Source organism: Bos indicus, chromosome 29, assembly GCF_029378745.1.
Source record: "Bos indicus isolate NIAB-ARS_2022 breed Sahiwal x Tharparkar chromosome 29, NIAB-ARS_B.indTharparkar_mat_pri_1.0, whole genome shotgun sequence".
Taxonomy (NCBI): Eukaryota; Metazoa; Chordata; class Mammalia; order Artiodactyla; family Bovidae; genus Bos; species Bos indicus.
In genome coordinates, this window is record NC_091788.1 from 17457712 (window position 1) to 17479579 (window position 21868).

At 50.6% G+C, this 21868-nt stretch overlaps 1 protein-coding gene across 2 annotated transcripts in view; it reads left to right on the forward strand.

The window, feature by feature from the left end:
* TENM4 (teneurin transmembrane protein 4) overlaps positions 1-21868 on the forward strand; it is a 3327204-nt gene that overhangs the window by 3049939 nt on the left and 255397 nt on the right. For both annotated transcript variants that reach the window (XM_070782510.1, XM_070782511.1), the window contains one exon: positions 15427-15682. In XM_070782510.1, coding sequence (XP_070638611.1) covers positions 15427-15682 — 256 coding nt within the window. The remainder of the gene's footprint in view (positions 1-15426; positions 15683-21868) is intronic.

Below are 21868 nucleotides of genomic sequence, written 5' to 3' on the forward strand. Positions count from 1 at the left end.
AGGCAAGAATACTGGAGTAAGTTGCCATGTCCTTTTCCAGGGGATCTCCTTGACCCAAGGATCGAACACGGGTCTCCTGCATTGCAAGTGGATTCTTTATTGCTGAAACTCTTGGGAAGCCCTCTTCAGAAATACTGGTGGATATAAAATGGAGAGAGAGATGTGAACATGATGGGAGAGACTCGCTTCTCCGCGTGCTGGTATTTAGCCTCCAACAGGGCTGATGGTCCATGGCTCAGCAGTAAAGAATCCGCCTGCAATGCAGGAGACTTGCAGGAGTTGTAGGTTTGATCCCTGGGTTGGGAAGATCCCCTGGAGAAGGAAATGGCAACCCACTCCAGTATTCCTGCCTGGAAAATCCCATGGGCAGAGGAGCCTGGTGGGCTACAATGTATAGGGTCATAAATAGACACGACTGAGTGGCTAAACAACAACAAGGGCCCATGCAGCTGGGGAGGTGGGTAGAATAAGGAAAACACCCGATCAGGCAGCCTGACCTTCAGTGCTGGCATCAGGTTCAACACAATAGGCTCTTCCCTGTGGGAGGAACCTTGAGATTCACGGTCTTGATTTCCTTCTCATGGCTTCTTTAACTGTTGATAAAACTACAGAGCTTATTTAAAAATACAGTGATCTGCTGTCTAACCTGTGCATTTTGGAGAACATCAGGTCAGGTTTGAGGAAAAGATCAGGGCACCCAGAGAGCCCAAACTATCCCCTGCCCCTTGAGAGCCCGTGGCAGCATCTGGATGGGAGAGCCCGCCAGGCACCCCAGAGGGAGGGGCCACGCTTCTAGCATCAAGGCTGTGACGTAGGAAGATACACACGGTCTGGTAGAAAAGATGCGCATCAAGCAAGTGATCCTAACTCAGAGTGAGCCATGGTCGTTAGAAGAGCCCAGAAGAGGAGCTTCAAACCCAAACTGGGGGCACGGGGATGTGAGGAAGTGGTCATGAAAGGCTTCCTGGAGAAGGTGACTTCTCATCTGAGTTAACCAGTGAAGGGGTGAAAAATTCCTTCCGTGCAGAAGGAAACAACAGGTGCAGAGCCGTGAATGTGAGAGAAGCAGTGAGCTGTTTCAGGAGAGGTTTACAAATAGCCTGTTAACCTTGGCACCTTCTTAAAGAGGGCAGTGAAGACATGTGGGTACGGCCCTGGGGTGGTGAGCTCAGGTCCAGTGGTGAGGGTCTTGTCCTGTGGGCCGAGGGGAGCCATGGAAGGTTCGATGGCAGGGGAGCAACCTGGAGCAGGGGTGAGCAAGTGGGCTGGGACCCCAGGATTGGCCGTGGGCTGGGTCTGGATGTCCACTGATGAGAGCCTGAGCTGAGGGGGTTACAGCGGGAGCAGTGAAAATCCCATGGGGGCAGAGTGGGAGCCAGAGTCTAGCGATCTTGGCTGAGTTGTTGAACCTGCAGAAGCGGAAGAATGCAAAGGTGATCCCCAGCCGCCTGCTCCGATGGATGGGGCGGGTGGTGCTGGCAGCAGCTGGTGATGCCGAGATCAGGAGCACAGGAGAGGGACCTGATTGTGGGCTGGGTGGCGGGGAGGCGGTAGGTTCAGCTCCATACCTATTGCATTTGAGCGGCAGAGGCTTGAAGTCCAGGGAGGAGGTGGAGGCTGGTTCTTTCAAACCTCTTCGTCGTCAGGGAGCTCACCATTTCGCAAGGCGGTCTGCTGCAGAACATGGCAGGAAGGAGGGTTTCCTGGAGTTGCACCGACGGTCCTCTCGGTCCCTCCTGGTCTTGGCCCCCATTCTTCCTCCTAAAGCCCCATGGAGTAAATGTGCCCCTTCTTCCTCCATCCTTTGGCCTTTGAATGCAGCTGCAGTGCTTTGCCCATCACTTTCTTTCCAGAAAATTCCCCAAGAGGAGCAAGGGAAGCCACGAGGAATCAGACCGCCAAAGGCTGGAAGGAACCTCGGGAGATCATTTATAAAATGAAGGAGCCTCCTTTTTCAGAGAAACTGAGGCCCAGGAAGGGGGACTTTCCCAGGTCACAGAGTGAGTTAATGACCCAACAGGGAACAGTTCTTCAGTCTAGGACCATCTACTATACCACTTGCTGCTGCTAAGTTGCTTCAGTTGTGTCCGACTCTGTGCGAACCCATAGACGGCAGCCCACCAGGCTCCTCTGCCCATGGGATTTTCCAGGAAAGAGTCCTGTTGGGTGTAATTTCTGAGCTATGAATTGTGTGGGCAGACTAGGAAAGCTGGTCATCAGGCATGTGGTGGCTTTCAGCTGGACTCCTAGCCACACACTGCTTCTTTAATCCCTTCCCCTCACCTGTCTCCTTCCCAGGCTTACAGCATCAGTCCTTTGCTTGCCCCTGTAGGAGCACAGTTTCTAAACCCCTCACCACCCAGGGAAGCCACAGAGAGTACTGACTAGCCCTAGAGGCGACAGGGGAAGCTCAGCATCTGTAGCACCAGTGTGACCCCCCCACCCATTCCACGTGTCCCTCCTCTGGACCCAATCCAGCTGATCAGCTCAGCCTGGCCGTCACCCCCCTCCTCCCCCCTGCTTTCCTTCCATGGATGCAGCCCATCCAGCACACCGCAGACTCCTGCTGAACTGAATTCCACCTCCTCCACTCACTCACACACACACACACACACACACACACCCACCCACCCACCCCCTGATAGGTAAGGTTCCTTGTTGATCTGGGACTTGACCTAACCATTTATGGGTCAGACCACTTTTGAAAAGGGCAAGAAGGTGATAATGGAAGGAAAAAAAGCTCCTTGACAAGCAGAAAGCTTTCCCAGGACAAGCTCTGCCCTGAGGTGGACACAGCTCTACATTGACGGGAAAGCCGTGTACCCAGGAAAGATCCACTGTGGCTGCGGCCAGCCATCTCTGAGCGGTCTGTTCGAATTTTACAGGCCAGGACTCCGTCTAATCCATCTCCGGTCTCCATGTCATGCACAGGCCCTATAGAGAATGACCTCCGTGAGGGGAAGGAAAGCAGAGAAGCAGGGAGGAGGGAAGGGAGAAAAGAAGGGCTGTGTCTCTTCCTTCCCGCCTGCCTTTCTGCCTGCCTTAGTGCCCAGACACACAGCACAGTCTAGGCCGCAGCTTGCTGTGGACACCTTTCACAGGCAGATGCTCATTGACAGATACCCCAGGTTCATCTGCCAAGAATGATGCAGCCTTAGAATTAAGACGGGACTCTCCCCACCTCCCCCTCCCGTTTGTCACTTGGGGACACTGGGGCTCAGAGAGGTTAAGTGCCTTGCCTATGGTCACGCAGCAATTAGCAGCCAATAGAGACGAGCCCAAGAATGCAGTCTGGGCAAACGTATGTTGGGAGAGCGTTCTTGCAGGTTCAGATGGTGGCCCCGCCAAGTCCTTCGTTCGCACGCTTAGAACAGATAGCTCTTGAGTTGCGGTGACTCTGAAAATACCCTAGCAGAGCTGCTTACACCTCTCCCGGACAGACTCTGACCCTGCGCCTCCCTCCACACCTGGTTGAGGCAGCAGAGGGCTGCTCACCCGCACCCTGCCCTAAGAGAGCATTCCTCGCTGGGATGAGGAAACCTGAGTGCGTTTGAATGAAGCCTGGGCCTCCTGGTTCACCTGATTACCGCCCTAACACTTCACTTTAAAAGGCAGGAAGTGGGGGACAGCCCTCTGAACCCCCTGAAAGCTGCCCCTCGGGCCCCAGGCCCTCAGAGGGGGGCTCCATCCTCTCCCCCACTACCCCATAGCTCCCTGCTCTGGGTGCCCGGGCTCCACCCCATCCTGCTGCCTCAGGAGCCCATGTTTCTCAACCTGTGGGTCTCTGCTGGCGCCAGCCCCCTCCCCTTGAAACCCCTCCACCCTGTCCCCACCTCAGCATCTAGTCTAAGGTCTCGCTTTTCCTAGAAGCTTCCTCAGACCACCAGACCTGTAACTTTGTGAGATGAGGCTCACTGTCCTGCAGCAGGGCCTCAGAGGATGGGAGCTGGGGGTGGCCTCAGCCTCTCTTCCCTCTCTCCAGTCAGTGCCCTGCGCTGCTGAAAATTGGCCAACCCCTCCTGGAAGCCAGCAGCAAGGGAGCTCAGGCGATTCAGTCCTTGGTGGCCACATCCTGTGACCGAGAGGGAGTGAAACTGGGGATGGGGGTGGAAGCAAACAGAATAAAACCTGCTCTTAACTGTTCACCTGCCCTAGACTAACTCCAGCTAGACTCACCACTGACTGGATGCCTTTAGGGTCACCGGGTCCCATGCCTGGCTAGCTTTTCTGGCCCCTCCTGCCAGTCATTGTAAGAACAGAAAGCAGCCCCTCCCGCATTTCTAGACAGCCCTATTTGGAAAACCACTACCCTGTACAACGGGGCTTTTGCATTAGTTTAGACACTGTCATTTCTTCACTGTTTCTCACACGTGCATGCGTGCTCAGTGCTGTGACCCCATGCCCTGTAGCCCACCAGGCCCCTCTGTCCATGGGATTCTCCAGTCAAGAATACTGGAGGGGGTTGCCACTTCCTCCTGCAGGGGATCTTCCCAACTCAAGCACTGAACCCACATCTCTTGTGTCTCCTGCATTGGCAGGTGGATTCTTTACCACTGAGCCACACAGACCAGCTCTTTAATAGTCTGAGCGTTCACCCAAAGTTCTGTCCTGACTTCATGAACAAGAGAGCAGAAACAACCCCAGTGTGACCTCAGGGCACTCCTTTATTTTTGTTTTACTTTTTTAATTAATTTAATTGGAGACTACAATATTGTAGTGGTTTTTGCAGACAAATGGATAAGAAAGCTGTGGTACATATACACAAATGGAATATTACTCAGCTATTAAAAAGAGTGCATTTGAATCAGTTCTAATGAGGTGGATGAAACTGGAGCCTATTATACAGAGTGAAGTAAGTCAGAAAGGAAAACACCAATACAGTATATTAATGCATATATATGGAATTTAGAAAGAGGGCACTCTTTTTTACTCCCCATCAAGAGTGCCAGAGAGCAGCTTCAGCCTGCTGCCCTGCTCTGCCGGGAGTTGGTGATGGACAGGGAGGCCTGGCATGCTGCAGTCCATGGGGTGGCAAAGAGTCAGACACGACTGAGCGACTGAACTGAACAACTGGATCCCTGTGTATTCATTCTGTGGCAGTGCTTCCTCCTCCTCCCCATCTGTGAGCACCGCCTAGAGTCCCTGCACACTGGCCGAGACTCGGCATGGTCAGCACAGCGGTTGGAGTGAACGGAAAGCATGTGTTCAGGGAGGGGAAGGAATGGGCAGAGAGAAGCACACAAAAACGCAGCCCTGACCCCTTGCTCAGACCAGCAGTTCCCATCTGGATGTTGCAATTTTTATTCCTTCTGAGGCAATAAGAATACACTGATAGTTATCTCTGACTCTTAAGCTGGGCCCTATGGTTTGCAAGGCGATTTCCTAGACATCTGACAGGAAGCCGAAGCTCAGAGAGGTGCAATGAATTGTCCAGGATTACATAGCTTGAAAATGACAACCCACTCCAGTGTTCTTGCCTGGAGAATCCCAGGGACAGGGGAGCCTGGTGGGCTGCCATCTCTGGGGTCGCACAGAGTCGGACACGACTGAAGTGACTTAGCAGCAGCAGCACATAGCTTGAAGGAGACAGAAACAGAGGCTGGAAGTCAGGCCATCAGATCCCAGCTGCTGACGGTGGTGACAGAGCTCTGTGGCCTGTCTAACTCGGCCGGGGAGGTCAAGGTTCATTAGCTAAGCTCTCCGCACCGCTACTGTACAGCCTGAGTCAGTGGTAGTTGATGGCATTTTAATGGAAGCCAAATCACTCTTTCTCTTGGCATTCTCAGGCCGCTGGAGTTTTTGTGTTTTATCATAATTAAATACCATCATCTTTCATATCTGCCAGTCTTTAGGGCCCGATGAATGACTGCAACACACACTGGGTCGTCATTAACTCCACAGCCAGGAGACCTTCAGACGCCTGGCGGCTGTTTCTCAGGGTTGGAGGTGGGTGTCCAGCCTGGCACCCTTTCTCAGAGCCGCCGTTGGCCCAGATCATAGGGCTGTTGACACATTCGGAGTCTTTGCCTGAGCCAAAACTCTGGAAATTTATGTCTTTGTCTCATGAACATGCTCTTATAAAAGGATAGCAGCATGTTTCACTGAAGTTGTGCTAGCTGTCAGGATTCCCGAGGCTGATCTGGGTCCTACCTGCAGCTAGCCCCACCTGGTTCATCCTCCATGTGGCAAACAGGATCTGCCTCAAACACGAGTGTGATCTCAGCCCCCCTGCCTCAAAGCCCAGCAGGGCGCCCTCTCACCCTCCCAGTAGAGGCCAGGTTCTTCTGTTTGGCATCTCTGGGCAACCAGCACACACAACTCCTTCCAGTGTCTCCTCCTGGCCTCTTGCCAGCGCCCCCTCGCAGCCACCCCACACTGGTTAAAGAAGTGCCCCAGGCAGCCTCCTGAGTGTCTGCTGGCGCCCTCTCCTCCCTGCCCCCCGTCTGGCTCTCTCTCGACTCTGGACCTCCACACCTGCATCACCCAATGCCCAGAATACCCCATAAGACACAGGACACACGTCACTTGTCATGAAACCTTCACGACCCTGATAGACTAGCCTGCTCGGTGCTCCTCAGGGCCGCGGTGTAGGGCTAACGGGAATGCGAGAAACAGACACTTGGGGGCCGCTCACCACATGACAGGCACGGAGGCTTTCCCTGTGTCCGCTCCCTCCGTGTATGTAAAGCAGAGTGGTTAAGAGAGTGGACTCTGGGGCCAGATGCCTGAGTTCAGATTCCGGTTCCATCACTCGGTGGTTTAGTAATCTTGGACAAACTTCTTAGCTTTCCTGTACATTAGTGTCCTCATCTACAAATTGAGGAGTAATAATAGGACCTTCTTTACAGAGATGTTATAAATAAAGTGCTTAGAGCAAGTCACATAGCAAGTGCCCAATAGATGTTAGCTATTATCATCTCCTAGTAATTACTGTTTTGCATAGTATCTGTGGGTGTGTCTCTTGTTTTTACTAAACTGTGAGCAGCTCAAAGGCAGGGTCCGGATTTGTTTCAGCCCTGGATCTCTGTGTATTCATTCTGTGGTAGTCCTTTCTCCTCTTCCTTTCATTGCATTACTATTAAACACTCACTCTATAGGTGAGGAATTAGAGGCTCAGAGAACTTGAGTGATTTGCCCCAAAACACGTAGCCTGTCAGAGACAGAGTAAAGGCTGAACCTCGGTCTGGAAGGCTCCGGAACTCTGCTCTGGCCCCTCCTGTCACTGAAGATAACCACGTTTCTGCCAGGCATGTGCCTACTCTTTCTCTCTCAAGACTTTCTGCTTGGGCACCCCTGTTGTAAATGCTGTAATCATCACAGTGACAGTTTAGCTCTTTATGACTTACCCATTCAGCATGACTTTACCGTAACGGTAGGATTAATAGTTGCTTTTTTTTTTTTTTTTGGCATTATTGCATTTCAGGCACCTTATGTACGTGATCTCGTTTGTGTCTCATCATTGCCCTATAAGATGAGCATTATCTCCATTTAATTGATATGAAAACTGGAGGTAGTGACACAGGGGAAGTGCCTGTGTTGAGGTCTGTCGCGTGGTGAGCGACCCACAAGTGTCTGCTCCTCGAATCCTTGTTAACCTTACACTGCGGCCCCGATGGAGCGCCAAGGAACACAGAGCGGGCTGCCAGCCCGTCAGGGTCGGGAAGGGCTCACGACACGTGACCTGTGCCCTATGTCTTAAGGGTATCCTGGGCATTGGGTGATGCATCTGTGGAGGTCCAGAGACAAAAGAGATGGTGAAAGTGGGGAAAGCACATGGGAAACTCCAGAGAAGTCAGGTATCATGATCAAGGTCACACAGCTTACCCATGGCGGAGCCAGACCCTGAACCCAGGGCTGTCTGACATCCAAGCCTCATCTCCTCCTATTACCTACTGCTCTGCCCGGCGCCCTCAAGAAGCCTCATCGTGGTCTCAGTTCAGGGAGGTGCAGCCCGGAGGCACCAGTGTTCAGGAATTTTGTGCATATAAAATGAAAGATGTATGAGGTGTTGGAAGGAACCAGCAACTGTAAATATTTGTGGGAACTCACGGGAAGCAAAAAAACCTTCCCGGAAATTCAGGCTTGCAAAACTCAGATAGGCAGGTGGCCTTTCCTGACAGAGGCGTGCAATGTAACAGTAAAAGTGACTTGTATCTGGGTTGATTTGGACGCATACTCGATGGCTGGATCTACGAGGAGACAGTATAAACTGGGATTACAGCACAGCCTTGCGAATGTACCAGTCTTACCCCCAGGTAGCAAGGGGTCCACCCACCTGCTTGGCTGTCCCCTCCCCCTTCCCACATTCCACAAATATTTCCCGGGGATGGGGGTTGTGAGTGGAACATGGGCCTTGCCCTCCGGGCACAGCTAAGGGCTCACTGTGCATTTGAGCATCCTCCAGAAAGGGGTGACGCAGGGAAGTGTACATCCTTCACAGTGCGCAGACCAAGGCCAGGAAGGTGACGTGAGTTTTCGGAGGGCATCCCCCGGTGAGAAGGAATCAGGAACGCGTTCTCCTCTTAGGCCATCTCTGTCTCATACCAGTCAAGCCACCGAAAGAGGATTCGGTACACGCTGAATGAGTGAATGGGTTCTGAGTTCCCTCTAAAACTGAGAGTGTAAATGGGGAGGATAAGGGAAGGGAAGAAGGCCTGTCTGCAGGCTCTCCCCCTCTGTCTTCCCTCCTGGCCACGGGAGCCACTCAGCCCAGAGTCTCCGTTCAGATCAGAGAAACGTTTGCTCCTTGGGAAGGTCATGTCTCTGAGTATACATCCACTGCCAAGCCCCAAGCACAAAGCCTTTCTATAGGAAACCTGGAAAATGTCAGAATCCCCTTTCCTAGTGTTCTCAGAACCAAAGGGAAACAGAGCCCCCAGCAGAAGCCGCTGGAACTCTGGCTCCAGGCAAGAAAGTCAAGGACTGGCTTGCCCTATGGTCTAGAGAGCTCAGGTGGTCTGCTGTCAGTTTTGGCCTGCAAATAAGCTTCACACTGGCCTTATCCCCCTGGATAGACTGTCCAGGCCACTCACACAAGCCATTCGCTCAATAAACCTATATTGAGCATCTGTTTGTTTATGGAACTGTGATCAACAACCCAGAGGGAACAGGGAATTTATACCCACTACAGGAAGGAAGGACATAAGTAGGCATGCTCTGGGAGATAAGGAAAAGGTGCACCGTCCAGGTTACCTGCTGTTAGCATTCAGTGGAAGAAAAGGGAACTTTGGGGAAGATAGATCAAGGAAGACTTTCTAGACAAGGTGGCAGTTGAGCTGAGCTGCAAAAGATAGAGTGGGTTTGGACCAGAGAATTCCTCACCTCCACAAGAGAATTTCCTTTTAGAAGCTGACACTTGAAAGTTCATCATTTCAGGACTCTTGACAGTTATCAAGCCAGAGCCCAGCATTCCACTCAGTCACGAAGCTGGGGTCTATAGGCTTACAGTCCAGCCTGTCCTGTCCCAGATGTTAGACGCTTGCTCTCTCTTCACCGAGGGTCTTTTTCCTGCCTTTGGTTACAGACTGAGATGGTCAAGCAGCTATCTGTGTTGTATGCAAAGGCACCATGGTTTGGTAGACAGAATAACGACTATGGGTTAATAAGGACCACTCACTCGTTTTGCAAGCCTCAGTTTCCTCTCATGTAAAATGCGAATGATAATGAGACTGCCCTCTAGGGGCGGTCGTGAGCATTAGGAAAGTTACCGTGTTGAAAGGACACGCAGTATGTACTCAAATACGTGGCAGCAACTATTAATATCCATTAGGTGAGATGCCAGGGGAAGGCTGACTGCTAAGGACACGATGGGGCAAGGACCAGGTCAGCCTTCTCTGCTGGCCTCCTGATTACCACTGGGCAGAAGTGCCCTAAACTGGGAGGCCAGGGATAGGGAGGGGCACTCAAGCCGCCCAGGAGGCTGCGTCTCCTGCTGGCTTCTATATCCAGGCTCCAAATGTCTCCATTAAAGTGCTGCCTGAGAGCAGGTGACCAAAATAAATGAACCTCCACAGTCTCGCTTTCCAGCTTCCTTGGTAGCTTAGACAGTCAAGAATCTGCCTCCCATGCAGGAGGTCCAGTTCAATCCCTGAGTCAAGGAGATCCCCTGGAGTAAGAAATGGCAACCTGCTCCAGGATTCTTGCCTGGAAAATTTCATGGACAAAAGAGCCTGGCAGGCTGTAGTCCATGGGATCTCAAAGAGTCAGACACATGAGCCCACGTGCACGCATGCACACACCACATACACATTCTCGCTTTCTCTCTGGTCCAAGGCCATGTTTTCTCTGAGTGGGACACTCTGCCTGTTCTACTGGCTCCCAGGATCTCGCCCTTCCCATCAAGGAGCATCTCTGTCAGACCAGGACCACCGCATATGGCACGTCTTCAGAGGGCACCATTCATGTTCTGTGGCCTTCTTGGAGACCATCTTCACTGGAGTTGAAATGTTAGCTACTGTGTGGCCCCAGCAGAGCTCTTGGCCTCTGAGGCAAAGGTGTGGCCAGACTGGAGGGTATGGGGAGGGAGCTGATGACAGATGAAGCTGGAAAGACAGGTGTGGATCAAATTCCAAAGAGATTGGTAGACGGGTGTGGGTTTTATCCTGAAAATAGCAGTTAGTAGTAAGGAATCCTTATCTGCTCCAATGGGTTTCTGTTTCTCTTCCCTTGTATTGCTACCCAGCCTCACTCCCACCAGATTTGCTTTGTAACTCGTTGGCTTAAAGGACCGGGTTACCTAAAAAGCAGAGCATCTTCTGCTAAGAATAGTCATATCACTGATAGTGCCTCACTCTTGATTGTGATGGTTTCCAGGAAGCTGTCTCCTGAGCCAAGGAAAAGCACAGCCTTTGCAATATCATACCCACCCGGGTTTAGGATCCTGTACTCACAAACTCTCAGTCCCCTCTGTGAGGTGCAGCATTCTCAAGAGGAACGAATGACGTGGACTGCTTTGTAAACTGTGAACTTCAGGTGTATTTCCTTCCCATCGACTGGCTCATTTGATATCACTGTGGCTTTGTGGTTCCCTTACTGAATTCTTTTCCCCATTTTACAGTTGAGAAAACTGAGGTGCAAAGAGGTTATGTGACATGCCCATGGTTATCTTGGTCTTAGATCTTTCTCTTTTTAAAAGCGTTTTTGTTGGAGTATAGTTGATTCACAATGTTGTGTTCATCTCAGGCGTGCAGCAGAGTGAATCAGTTACACATGTACGTGGATCCACTCTTTCCCTTGTAGGTCACTACAGAGTTTTGAGTATAGAGCTCCCTGTGCTAAACCGTAGGTCCTTATCAGTTATATATTTTACATATGTATGTATGTCAGTCCCAAATGTAAATTGGTACAAACTTTATGAAGAATAGTATGGAGTTTCCTTAAATAAGCATAGAACTACCATTTGATTCAGCAGTTCCACTCCTGGGCATATACCTGGAGAAAACCATAATTTGAAAAGCTACGTGCATCCCAGTGTTGATTATAGCACTGTTTACAATAGCCAAGACACAGGAACAGCCTAAATGTGCCTTGACAGAGGCATGGATGAAGATGTACGTATACTTACCTGGCAGGGGAGATCCCATCATCATGAGGATTTGGTACATATATCCAGTGGAATATCACTCAGCCATAAAAAAGCCTTAGGCCTTTTGAAACTGAGGCAGTAGCCCCGATGACCTCTGAATTACCTTCAAGGCCAGTCTTCCCTCTTCTTGGAGAATGTGCTATTCATTCACAGGACAATGAAGCTAATGTGCCAAATAGCTTCATTGTCCTATTCTGTAGAATCTAACTTTGACAGCTATCCTTCATTCTGTCTCAATCGCTGTTGACTCAGATTGGCAGTGTTCCTTCTGGGGTGGCTGGCTAGGTCCATGGTTCACACCCACATACATCTTCTTACCAAATTTTCCATCAGCCCCACCCATGGTGTTCTCTTCTGTACGTGCTTTCTCTTTTTTTGCAATATGGGCAGGCTGAGAATTTTTCAAATCTTTTTGCTTAACAGTTCTTTCTTCATTTCTCTGTTCTCCTATTTTACTCTAAGCTGCCAGGAGGAACCAAGCCACTTCTTTAACACTTGGCTTCAGGATCTTCTCAGCAAAATATCTAATTTTTTTGGCTCACAACTTCTACCTTCCACAAAACACTGGGACGTGAGCATAAGTCAGCCAAATTCTTTGCCACCATGTAGCAAGGATCACCTTTTCTCTAGTGTTCCAGTAACATGCTCCTCCTCATTTCTGAGGCCTCATCAGAATTGCCTTTAATGTCCATTATTTCTATCAACATTCTGTACATGTGTGTTTCTGTATTCCCTAAGAATATGGATGGTTTCTCTACACATCTTTTTTTTTTTTTTTCCTGAGCTCTCTCCAGAATCACATCTAACAGTCCCCCCACAGCAACATAGTCTTTTTTTTTTTTTTAGCATGCACCTCAAAACTCTTGCAGACTCTACCCATTACCGAGTTCCAAAGATACTTCCACATTTTTTAGATATTTGTTCCAGCATCATCATACTGTTGATTACCAGTTTCTGTCTTAGTCAGCTTGGGCTGCTAAAACAAAGTACCATAGACAAGGTAATTTAGACCACAAGCATTTATTTCTCATAGTTCCAGAGTCTGAGAAGTCCAAGATCAAGGTGCAGGCAGATTCAGCGTCTGGTGAGAGGCCTCCTCCTGATATGAGGATGGCCACCTTCTTGCGATGTCCCCACGTCGTGCAGAGAGAGAGTGCTAGCTCTCTGGGCTCTTTTTCTAAGGGCACTAATCCTGTCGTGAGGACTCCACCCTTGTATCTTTATCTCAACCTTGTTACCTCCCAAGAACCCCACCTACAGATACCATTGATTTGGGGTTAGGTGTTCCACTTATGAATTTTGAAAGTGAAAGTCACTCAGTCATGTCTGACTCTTTGCTACCCCATGAAATAGTCATGGAATTCTCCAGGCCAGAATACTGGAGTGGGTAGCCATTGCCTTCTCCAGGGGATGTTCCCAACCCAGGGGTCAAACCCAGGTCTCCCACATTGCAGGCGGATTCTTTACCAGCTGAGCCACCAGGGAATTTTGGAGGGTTTAAATGTGCAGTCCACAACAATGGTTATGAGATTAATAAGTGGCAAAATCTAGAATAGAACCCAGTTTCCTGACCTTCTTTACCCTCATAATACCCTTCCTGTGAGCATAGCTGAGCGGATGTTACTTTAAGATGGTACTCCAACACTCCAAGTAATTAGAAGGAGTAAATAAAATATAAATATTTATATATAAATAAAAATTTATATGAATATATATACTGCTACTGCTAAGTCACTTCAGTCGTGTCCAACTCTGTGCGACCCCATAGACGGCAGCCCACCAGGCTCCCCCGTCCCTGGGACTCTCCAGGCAAGAACACTGGAGTGGGTTGCCATTTCCTTCTCCAATACATGAAAGTGAAAAGTTAAAGTGAAGTCACTCAGTTGTATCCGACTCTTAGGACCCCATGGACTGCAGCCTACCAGGCTCCTCTATCCATGGGATTTTCCAGGCAAGTAATTGCTTCATCTGTAAAATGAAATGCACACAATACCTGCTTGTAGTGGGTTGTGAGGATTAGCTGAATTAACACAAGTAGGCTCAGAATAGTGCCTGGCACATAGTTAGTGCTCCAGAAGTGTAAGTGGTGCTTTTTAACTGCCACCCCCACCCCAGACACCAGCATGGCTCATTCCCTTTACTCAGAAGCCCATCACTGACCATCTGATCTAAAGTTTCATCACTGCCCCGACATACACAGGCCACAGCCTCCTTCCCGGCTTTGTGTGTTCTCAGATTTATCACCATCTTGGTAAACTACATGTATATACATATATTTGCTGGGCTGTGCTTAGTCATTCAGTCATGTCTGACTTTGCAACCTCATGGACTGCAGCCCGCCAGGCTCCTCTGTCCATGGGGATTCTCCAGGCAAGAATACTAGAGTGGGTTGCTGTGCCCTCCTCCAGGGACTCTTCCCAACCCAGGGATGGAACCCAGGTCTCCCGCATTGCAGGCAAATTCTTTACCATCTGAGCCATCAGGGAAGCCCAAGAATACTGGAGTGGGAAGCCTATCCCTTCTCTAGGGGGCCTTTCCAACCCAAGAATTGAACCAGGGTCTCCTGCATTGCAGGAGGATTCTTTACCATCTGAGCTACCAGGGAAGCCCAAACTATATATGTGTGTGTGTGATATATATATATATATATATATATATATATATATATATATATATATATAAATATAAATATAATTTACCGAGATGGTGACTATATATGTATATATGGGCTTCCTTGGTGGCTTAGACGGTAAAGAGTCTGCCTGCAATGCAGGAAACACAGGTTCGATCCCTGAGTCAGGAAGATCCCCTGGAGAAGGGAATGGCTACCCACTCCAGTATTCTTGCCTGGAGAATTCCATGGACAGAGGAGCCTGGTGGGCTACAGTCCATGGGGTCGCAAAGAGTTGGCCATGACTGAGCAACTGACACTTTCACTTTCATACATAGATAAGTATGTATATGATTTGTTTAACTCATTTGTTTCGTTTGCTGTTTAATCTTACATATAACTAGTGATATCCAAATCTTATCATGCCTCAGAGTCACCTGGAGGGTTTGTAAGGTCAGATTTCTTGGCCCCACTCAAAGGTTCATGATTCAGTAACTCTGGGTCAAGACATAAGAATTTTCATTTTTAGCAAATTCCCAGGTAATGTTGAAGCTATGGGTTCTGGCCGTAGCCTAAAAGTATCAAAGAAACAGTATGAAGTCAGTGACATGTGTTGTTGTTCAGTCTCTAAGTCATGTCTGACTCTTTGCGGCCCCATGGACTGCAGCACGCCAGGCATCCCTGTCCTTCAATGTCTCCCAGAATTTACTTAAATTCATGCCTATTTATCTGGTCTTTGTTTTCTTTTTTTAATCTTTTCTGTCTGTCTTTCTAACTCAGATGTAAGCTCAGTGAGGACAGGACTTTTGTCTGCTTTGCTCCCCAGCACCTAGAGTAGCAGATACTCAGTAAATGCCTGTCGAGCACTTGTTTATTGACTGCATGATCGTGCCCCGTTGGCCAGTTCCCACGGCTGGCATGGGGCTTCCTGGGTAGCTCAAACAGTAAAGAATCTGCCTACAACGTGGGAGACCTGGATTCTCTCCCTGGGTTGCGAAGATCCCCTGGAGAAAGGCATGGCAGCCCACCCCAGTATTCTTGCCGGGAGAGGAACCTGGGCAGAGGAACCTGGGGCAGAGGAACCTGGCGGGCTACAGCCCATGTGTCGCAGAGTCAGACACGTCTGAGTGACTTGCTCTTTTCACGGCTGGCCTGGCTGCTCCTGTGTGGCCCCCGTGTGGTCCCCATGGGGCCGTCCCCACCTCGCTGACCATGCGTGTTTGTACCCTAGATCACCCGGGCGGCCTGCAGAACCATTCTCGACTCCGGACACCGCCGCCTCCGCTCTCGCACGCCCACACCCCCAACCAGCACCATGCGGCCTCCATTAGCTCCCTGAACCAGGGCAACTTCACTCCAAGGAGCAATCCCAGCCCGGCGCCCACAGACCACTCGCTGTCTGGAGAGCCCCCCGCCGGCGGTGCGCAGGAGCAGACCCACGCCCAGGACAACTGGCTGCTCAACAGTAACATCCCACTGGAGACCAGGTGCGGGGTGTGGGGCGGGCTGGGGCCCTGAGGACAGGAGACGGCTGGGCTGAGATCCCCGGGGCTCTGAGGCCCTGGCGGGGCTGTGCTGTGTGCCCACCACCTGGCCCGTCCTGAGCAGCAGGGTCCCAGGGATCAGACTCTCTGGCTGCCAGAAAGAAGGGCCGTGGGATGGAGGGGAGAGAGTACTGTGGCTTGGGAATCAAGCAGCTCTTGAGGTTCAGGGCTACCCTGCTGCTCACTGAAGGTGTGAGCTTGGTCAAGCGGCCTCCCCCTCTGCGCCTCCCTTTACTACACCACAGGGCTGCTGCTGGATGGAAAGCGCTGTTGTAACAGTAGGTGAGAGCTGCTGTGTCTAAGCAGGCTGGCATGTGGCAGAGAGCAAGCTCCCAGGGTCTGATTTGGGCCCACACCTCCGCCATTCCCTTCCGTGATTCGGTCCCCCTCTCCCTGGCATGGCACCTGCGTGGTGCCATGGGGACCACCTGGGGACCAGGCAGGAGCAGCCAGTGGGTAGGTGGCTGCTCAGTGACCATCTCCCTTGCCCACCTCTCCTCCTCCCCTGTTGGCCTAGCCGCTCTATCCCCAAAGCCCTAACAAGCCCTAACATGGATGTATACGGGTTTGTGTGATAAAATGGTAGTCCTCGCAACTTGAGGAAGTAGGTATTATTATTGTGATCCCAGCTGACAGATTTGGAAGCTAAAACTTGGGATAGGTGACTAGTTCAGGTCCCATCACAGTCCACGCACAGCTGAGATTTGAACCCAGGTGCCCCGGCTCCTGGGTATGGGGCCATCTCCCTGCACCCCCACCACCTGCTGCTGGGCTGGACTCTGCCTCTCCTTTCTCCCAGCTTCCTAGGATGTTCCTTTCAGCTCAAGAATCTCAGTCAGCCTCAGTTCCTAGCTGTCTTCCTTCCCTTTGCTACATCACTATTTTTTCCCAAGTGGAGATGATTCTTTTAAGATTATGAAAACCATACAAGCCCACTGGGGAAAGCACAGAAAGATGTAAAGATGAAAATTGGACGCACCCGCCAGCCTGCCACTCTGAGACACACGCTCTTGACTTTGGGGGACGTAGCCTTTCTCTACTTGCTCTGAACCGAGGACAAAGTGTCCCAGGCTGGATGTTTGGAACCTCTTACTCTTCTGCCCTATTTCTCAAAGTAGTGGGAAACAGAGATTTTAGCCTCTTAAATCCCTGTTCCTTATCTGGGAAGAGGACAAAAGTCATGTCACATTTAAGGAAGTGAAGTTAATCCACACATGGGAAGCGGACCCATCGGACTGTGCCTGGCACATGGCTGTGATACTCCCACCTTGAACTTGTGGGTCCAGTGAGAGAAAACCAGCATCCTTTTGTGTCTTTTCATACAGTCATTTTTTCCTAAAGTACATTTCTCACAGGTATGGCCCAACCCCTTCCCCAGTCTCTTAATTAATATGTCTGTTGACAGCCTTTAAAATCATGTGTGACTTTTCCCTGCGTGCTTCATTTGCTCTCTTCATGGACAGAGTCAGATAATTGTGTGCCTTCCCGAGCAGAGTAGCTTAATTAGATCCCCAGTATTCCCAAAGTGCTTGCTGAATGACGGCACACGATCAAAGGAAGCCAGCAAGTAATCAATGGCTCTCATTCTCTGAAGGGAGTGTGGCAGCCACTCCCTCTGCTTAGAAGTTTGTGTTTCTCACATAGCATCAACGTAGGTGTTTCTCCAAGTTTCTCGAGGGATAGGAAGATAGAGGACAGGACCAGCAGCAGGGTTGGTCTCCTGATGGCTCTTGGAGATATGAGGGTGGTCCCGGCTTAACTCTCCTGCCTGGTCAGCCAGTGCCCATCTGCCCTCTGTCCTCCCACTTCCACTGCTCAAACCACAGGAACTTTGTTTTCTCTCTTCTTAACACTTTATCGTTCAACTGATATTTTATAGAGCACTTAGGAAATAGAAATAAGCAAGAAAAGAAAGTTACCCATATCTACCACCAGACAGTAATCATTATTAACATGTTGGCATATGCTTGTGTTTATGTAACATTTTCTTGTTTATCTAAATCCATACACATATATAACATAATCTTGTAAATTTAATATTCAGTGTTTGTGTGTATAGATGAGTGTACACATATGTGTGTGTATCAGTATTTCAGCAAAACCTTGGGCCTCACATGCCCCTGTGCCTTTGCACATATTCTTTGCACAGCTCTCTGCCAGAGTCACCCTCCTCCTTCCTTCTTGGTCTATCAAAGTCCTACTTGTCCTTGAAGACCCAGATGAGATGTTGGAGGAAGGCTTCGTCTGTGACCGCAGAGTTCTGTGCATCTAAAAATAGCCTGAAGCTGGGAGAGTTGCCTAGTACAGTGGATAAGACAATCAGAATTCTGGCTCTTAATACCAGCTGGTCAACAGCACAAAACCAACAAGGTAGAGTTTATGAGGGAGCCATGTCAAGTCTGGGAGATAGGGTCACAGGTAACTGAACAACTTGGTGGGGTGAGAAGGATGCAGGCTTTATAGATCAGATGGATGTAGACGCCTACCTTGGCTTCAGCGTTTCCTGGCTGGGAAAATTCCTTAACATCTTTGGACCTTGATGTCCCCACCTGTAAATTGGGATAAGACATCATATCTCTTAGCTTGGGAGCTAATATATGAGCACACCGCACAGTGCCTGGCATTAAAAGACATGCCATAACATTTGTTTCCCTTTTTCTCCCATGTGTATCTGCTGCCCATATCAACCCTGTGAAGAAAAAGCCATTCAAAAATATGTATTAAGGTGCTGCTCACCAGAGGAGTTGAGAGGAAATTGTGGGTTCTCTCTCTTCTTTACTTTGAAACAGTGAGTTTGACCCTGACATTTTGAGGGCACAAGTTGTTCAAAGCACAGGTTTAAAGGTCAGATGCATCCTATGATCAGACCCTCACCCCAGTGCTCACTAGCTGCGGACCTCGACCTTACAAGTCTTCGTCTCTGCAGGGGAGAAAGTGCTAGTGAATTCCTGTTCTGATGATCTACTGCTGCATAACCAACTACCCCAAGACTTAGTGGTTTAAAGACCATCAGTTGATTGTACTTCACAGCGTGAGTTGAGAGTTCAGGAAGAGCTCGGGTGGGCTGGCCCTCTGCTCCACAGGGGGTAGACGGGAGGCAGTTGTGTCCGGCTGTTGGCTGAGCTGGTCTGAAGGATCCAAGATGGCTTCACTCGTGTGCCTGACACCCTGGGGGACACCGCTGGGAAGCTGGACTTAGGTTGGGGGCACCCTCTCCTTCTCGTATAGTCTCAGGGTGTCTCTCCACGTGGCAGCTCAAGGCTCCACTGTGCTGAGACAAGAAGCCGTTGATCCTCCTAATATTAGGCTTGGCCTGGAACTGGCATGGTGTCACTTCTGTCATATTCTGTTGGTCAGAGCAGTCACGAGCCAGCCAGCTTCAAGGGAGAGACAATAGACCCCATTTCTCAAAGCAAGAAGAGCTGAGAATTTTCATCCTCCTTGAATCTAACGCACTGCCTCATCAAGATGTTGGAGCAGTTACAAAAATAATGTCTGCATAGGTCTTAGCACACGTGCACGCTCAAGGGCTTATCATGTAGTTATTTGTTGTCCAGTAAATATTCAGCAGTGCCTACTGTGTGCCAGAGAACAGACTGTAGCAGTAGGCTAGAGATCAGCACCGGAAACGTGTTTTAACTGCCTTGCCTCAGGATCCCCCAGCACACAACATAGCCTTGCCGCCTGATGGGGGTTTGATAAATATTAACATGCAAGCGAAATGGTGTGAATGAATGATGGAGCAAATGAATGGATATGTACACTCACCTGAGGCCTGAGCAGGGCGCAGGGGAGACGTCCCAGGGGCCCTGGTGCCAGGGGACACCCTGGTGAAGAGCAGGAGTCCCCAGGGAAAGGCAGGGAGGAGAGGCGGGCCGGGGGAGACACAGGCTGAGCTCAGCCCAGGGAGCCCCAGAGAGCAGGGCCTGTTTGAGACGGCTGCCCTGAACAGCTTTGCCAAGGCCCACCAGCAGGTGGGCCTCCCTCCCGATGCCAGAGAAACAGCCATAGGCCCCTCCCTAATTGTCACACTGAGTCTTGGTTGAGGGCGAAAATAAATAGCGAGCAAATACCCTAACAGCTAGTAGAGTGACCAGGAGGGGTTTCTCTTGCATGCCGGCAGGAGAAAAGAGGCTACCAGGACAAAGAAGAGGAAGGACTTGATTAACCTGTTCCTTTCCGTGCCCCGCCCTGCTATGCCACTGGCACCCCCCAGGGTGACCGAGGCCCCCAGGGAGGAAGGAGATGGTGTCTAGCTGTGCTCCCCAGAGCTGGGCTGCGATGTTGCTTTAAGCCCCGCAGGTGCGTCTGTGGTCCATTCTGGTGGGAACCACGTGTTGAGAGTCCCCTAAAACCCAATCCCATTCTTTCACCGTCTGAGGCATCAGATGTGTGATTGAGTTCTCAGGGCCTGCCTGATGAATAACCCGACGGGCTCCTGTCGGATAAAGGGGAAGCCAGAGCAGAAGGCAGCCAGACCTCAGCTCTAGCTCATCTGATCGCAGGCCTGGTCTGGGAGCCTGGGGTCCACTCCGCGGCCACACTCCACTGGGGGAACAGCCATGCCCACCCCCAGGGATGGGAGGCCATCCCCTGGTCTCCAGCCCAGCCCTGACGCGCTTTCCAGAAGGGTGCACGGTGTCTCCTGGTGCTCCAGGCCAGCTTCTGAGCATTGCTGGGAGCTGTCGGAACCCCACGGACTCTGTCATTTGGTGATTCGATCACAGACATGACACAGCCACTCCCACGCGGGAAGCACAAGGTCTAGTGAGGGAGGCAGGGCTGTCTGCATAATGCTCTGACCAGGGAAGCCTCCCAGCAGAGAGGACTGTGGGACCGCCCCCTCCCCTGCTTAGAAGCACCAAATAATAACCATAACAAACACGCAGAGAGTCCATACTGAGTGTGCTAATGAGCTTCCAACCAGGGAAGCTCATTAGAGACTCAGTGCCCAGGGTTTTATTGAGGGTTGGTCACATGGACACCTCACCTCCTGCCTGGCATGTATCCAAAATCCAGACTCCCAGAAGGAAGGCAGGTGTTCAGCATAAACCCTGGTGTTTATGCAAATAGTTGAGGCCCAGTGAGTCAGTCCCTCTTATCAGTTGATGGTGGGAACCCGCCTGAACCCTAAGTTCCCAGACACCAGACAAGCCGACACACCAACCTTATAAGCATGCCTTTAAAAGGATAGCTGTCAGTACTGCTATCTCAGTTCTTCTGCACTCCTCTGCTATCTTAGCTCTTCTACACTTAGCTCTTATTACCCTCCTCACTGGAGAAGTGAAGAATCTAAAGAACAGAAAACTTAAGAAACTTATCTAAGGAGCCACAGCCAGTGAAGGGCAGGGCCACGATCCATACTCGGACCAGCCTACTCGGAGTTTCTGCCCCAACCACTGTCCAGTGCTGCCTTTCTGATTATTACAGGTAGCGTCCTGGGGCGTGTACGAGTGGAATTTCAGGGGAGAAAGGAATTCCGAGACGAGAGTTGTGCAAAGGCCGGGAGAGAACTTGGATTTTGGGGGAGAGGGCTAAAAGTTGGCTGAAGTGGGAGCTGCAGGGCTTCCCTGTGGAGATGACAGTAAATAGGGATCAGTGACCCTTGAGTTCCATGAGCAGGAGGGCGCACTTTACCCTGTGGGTTGGGGCCTGGAGCGGTAGACGTGAGGGTGAGTAGCTGTCAACATCTTTCAAATCGAGAGGGACATCATGGGAATGGCATGAAGACCTGGTTCACTTTTCTATGTTCATCCTTCCGCTCAAATGCCAGCTCTGTAACTAAATTTAAGTGGTTGTGGCTGAGTCTCTTACACCCAAGCACCCTGTGGGAGGGTCTCAGCTGCAGGGTGTGGGGTGTGAGCCCTGCCTGTCCTGCTTTGTCCCAGGGCCCTGTGGGTGGAAACCTGGTCCAGGACAGTGGCTTGTGGTGAGAAGATGGGCTGTGGAACGGGGCGGTCCCAGAAGAACCACTGGCCTCTGCAGCTCCCCAGCCATTTCCTCTCGCAAAGCCCTGTCTTCTGCATTTGGGAGGCAAGCTCATCCGGCCCTGGGTCAAAGAAATGGAACCCTGCTTCAGGCAGCCCAGGAACTGATCCAGGGCCTCCCCTCAGGCTTTGAAAGGAGCCA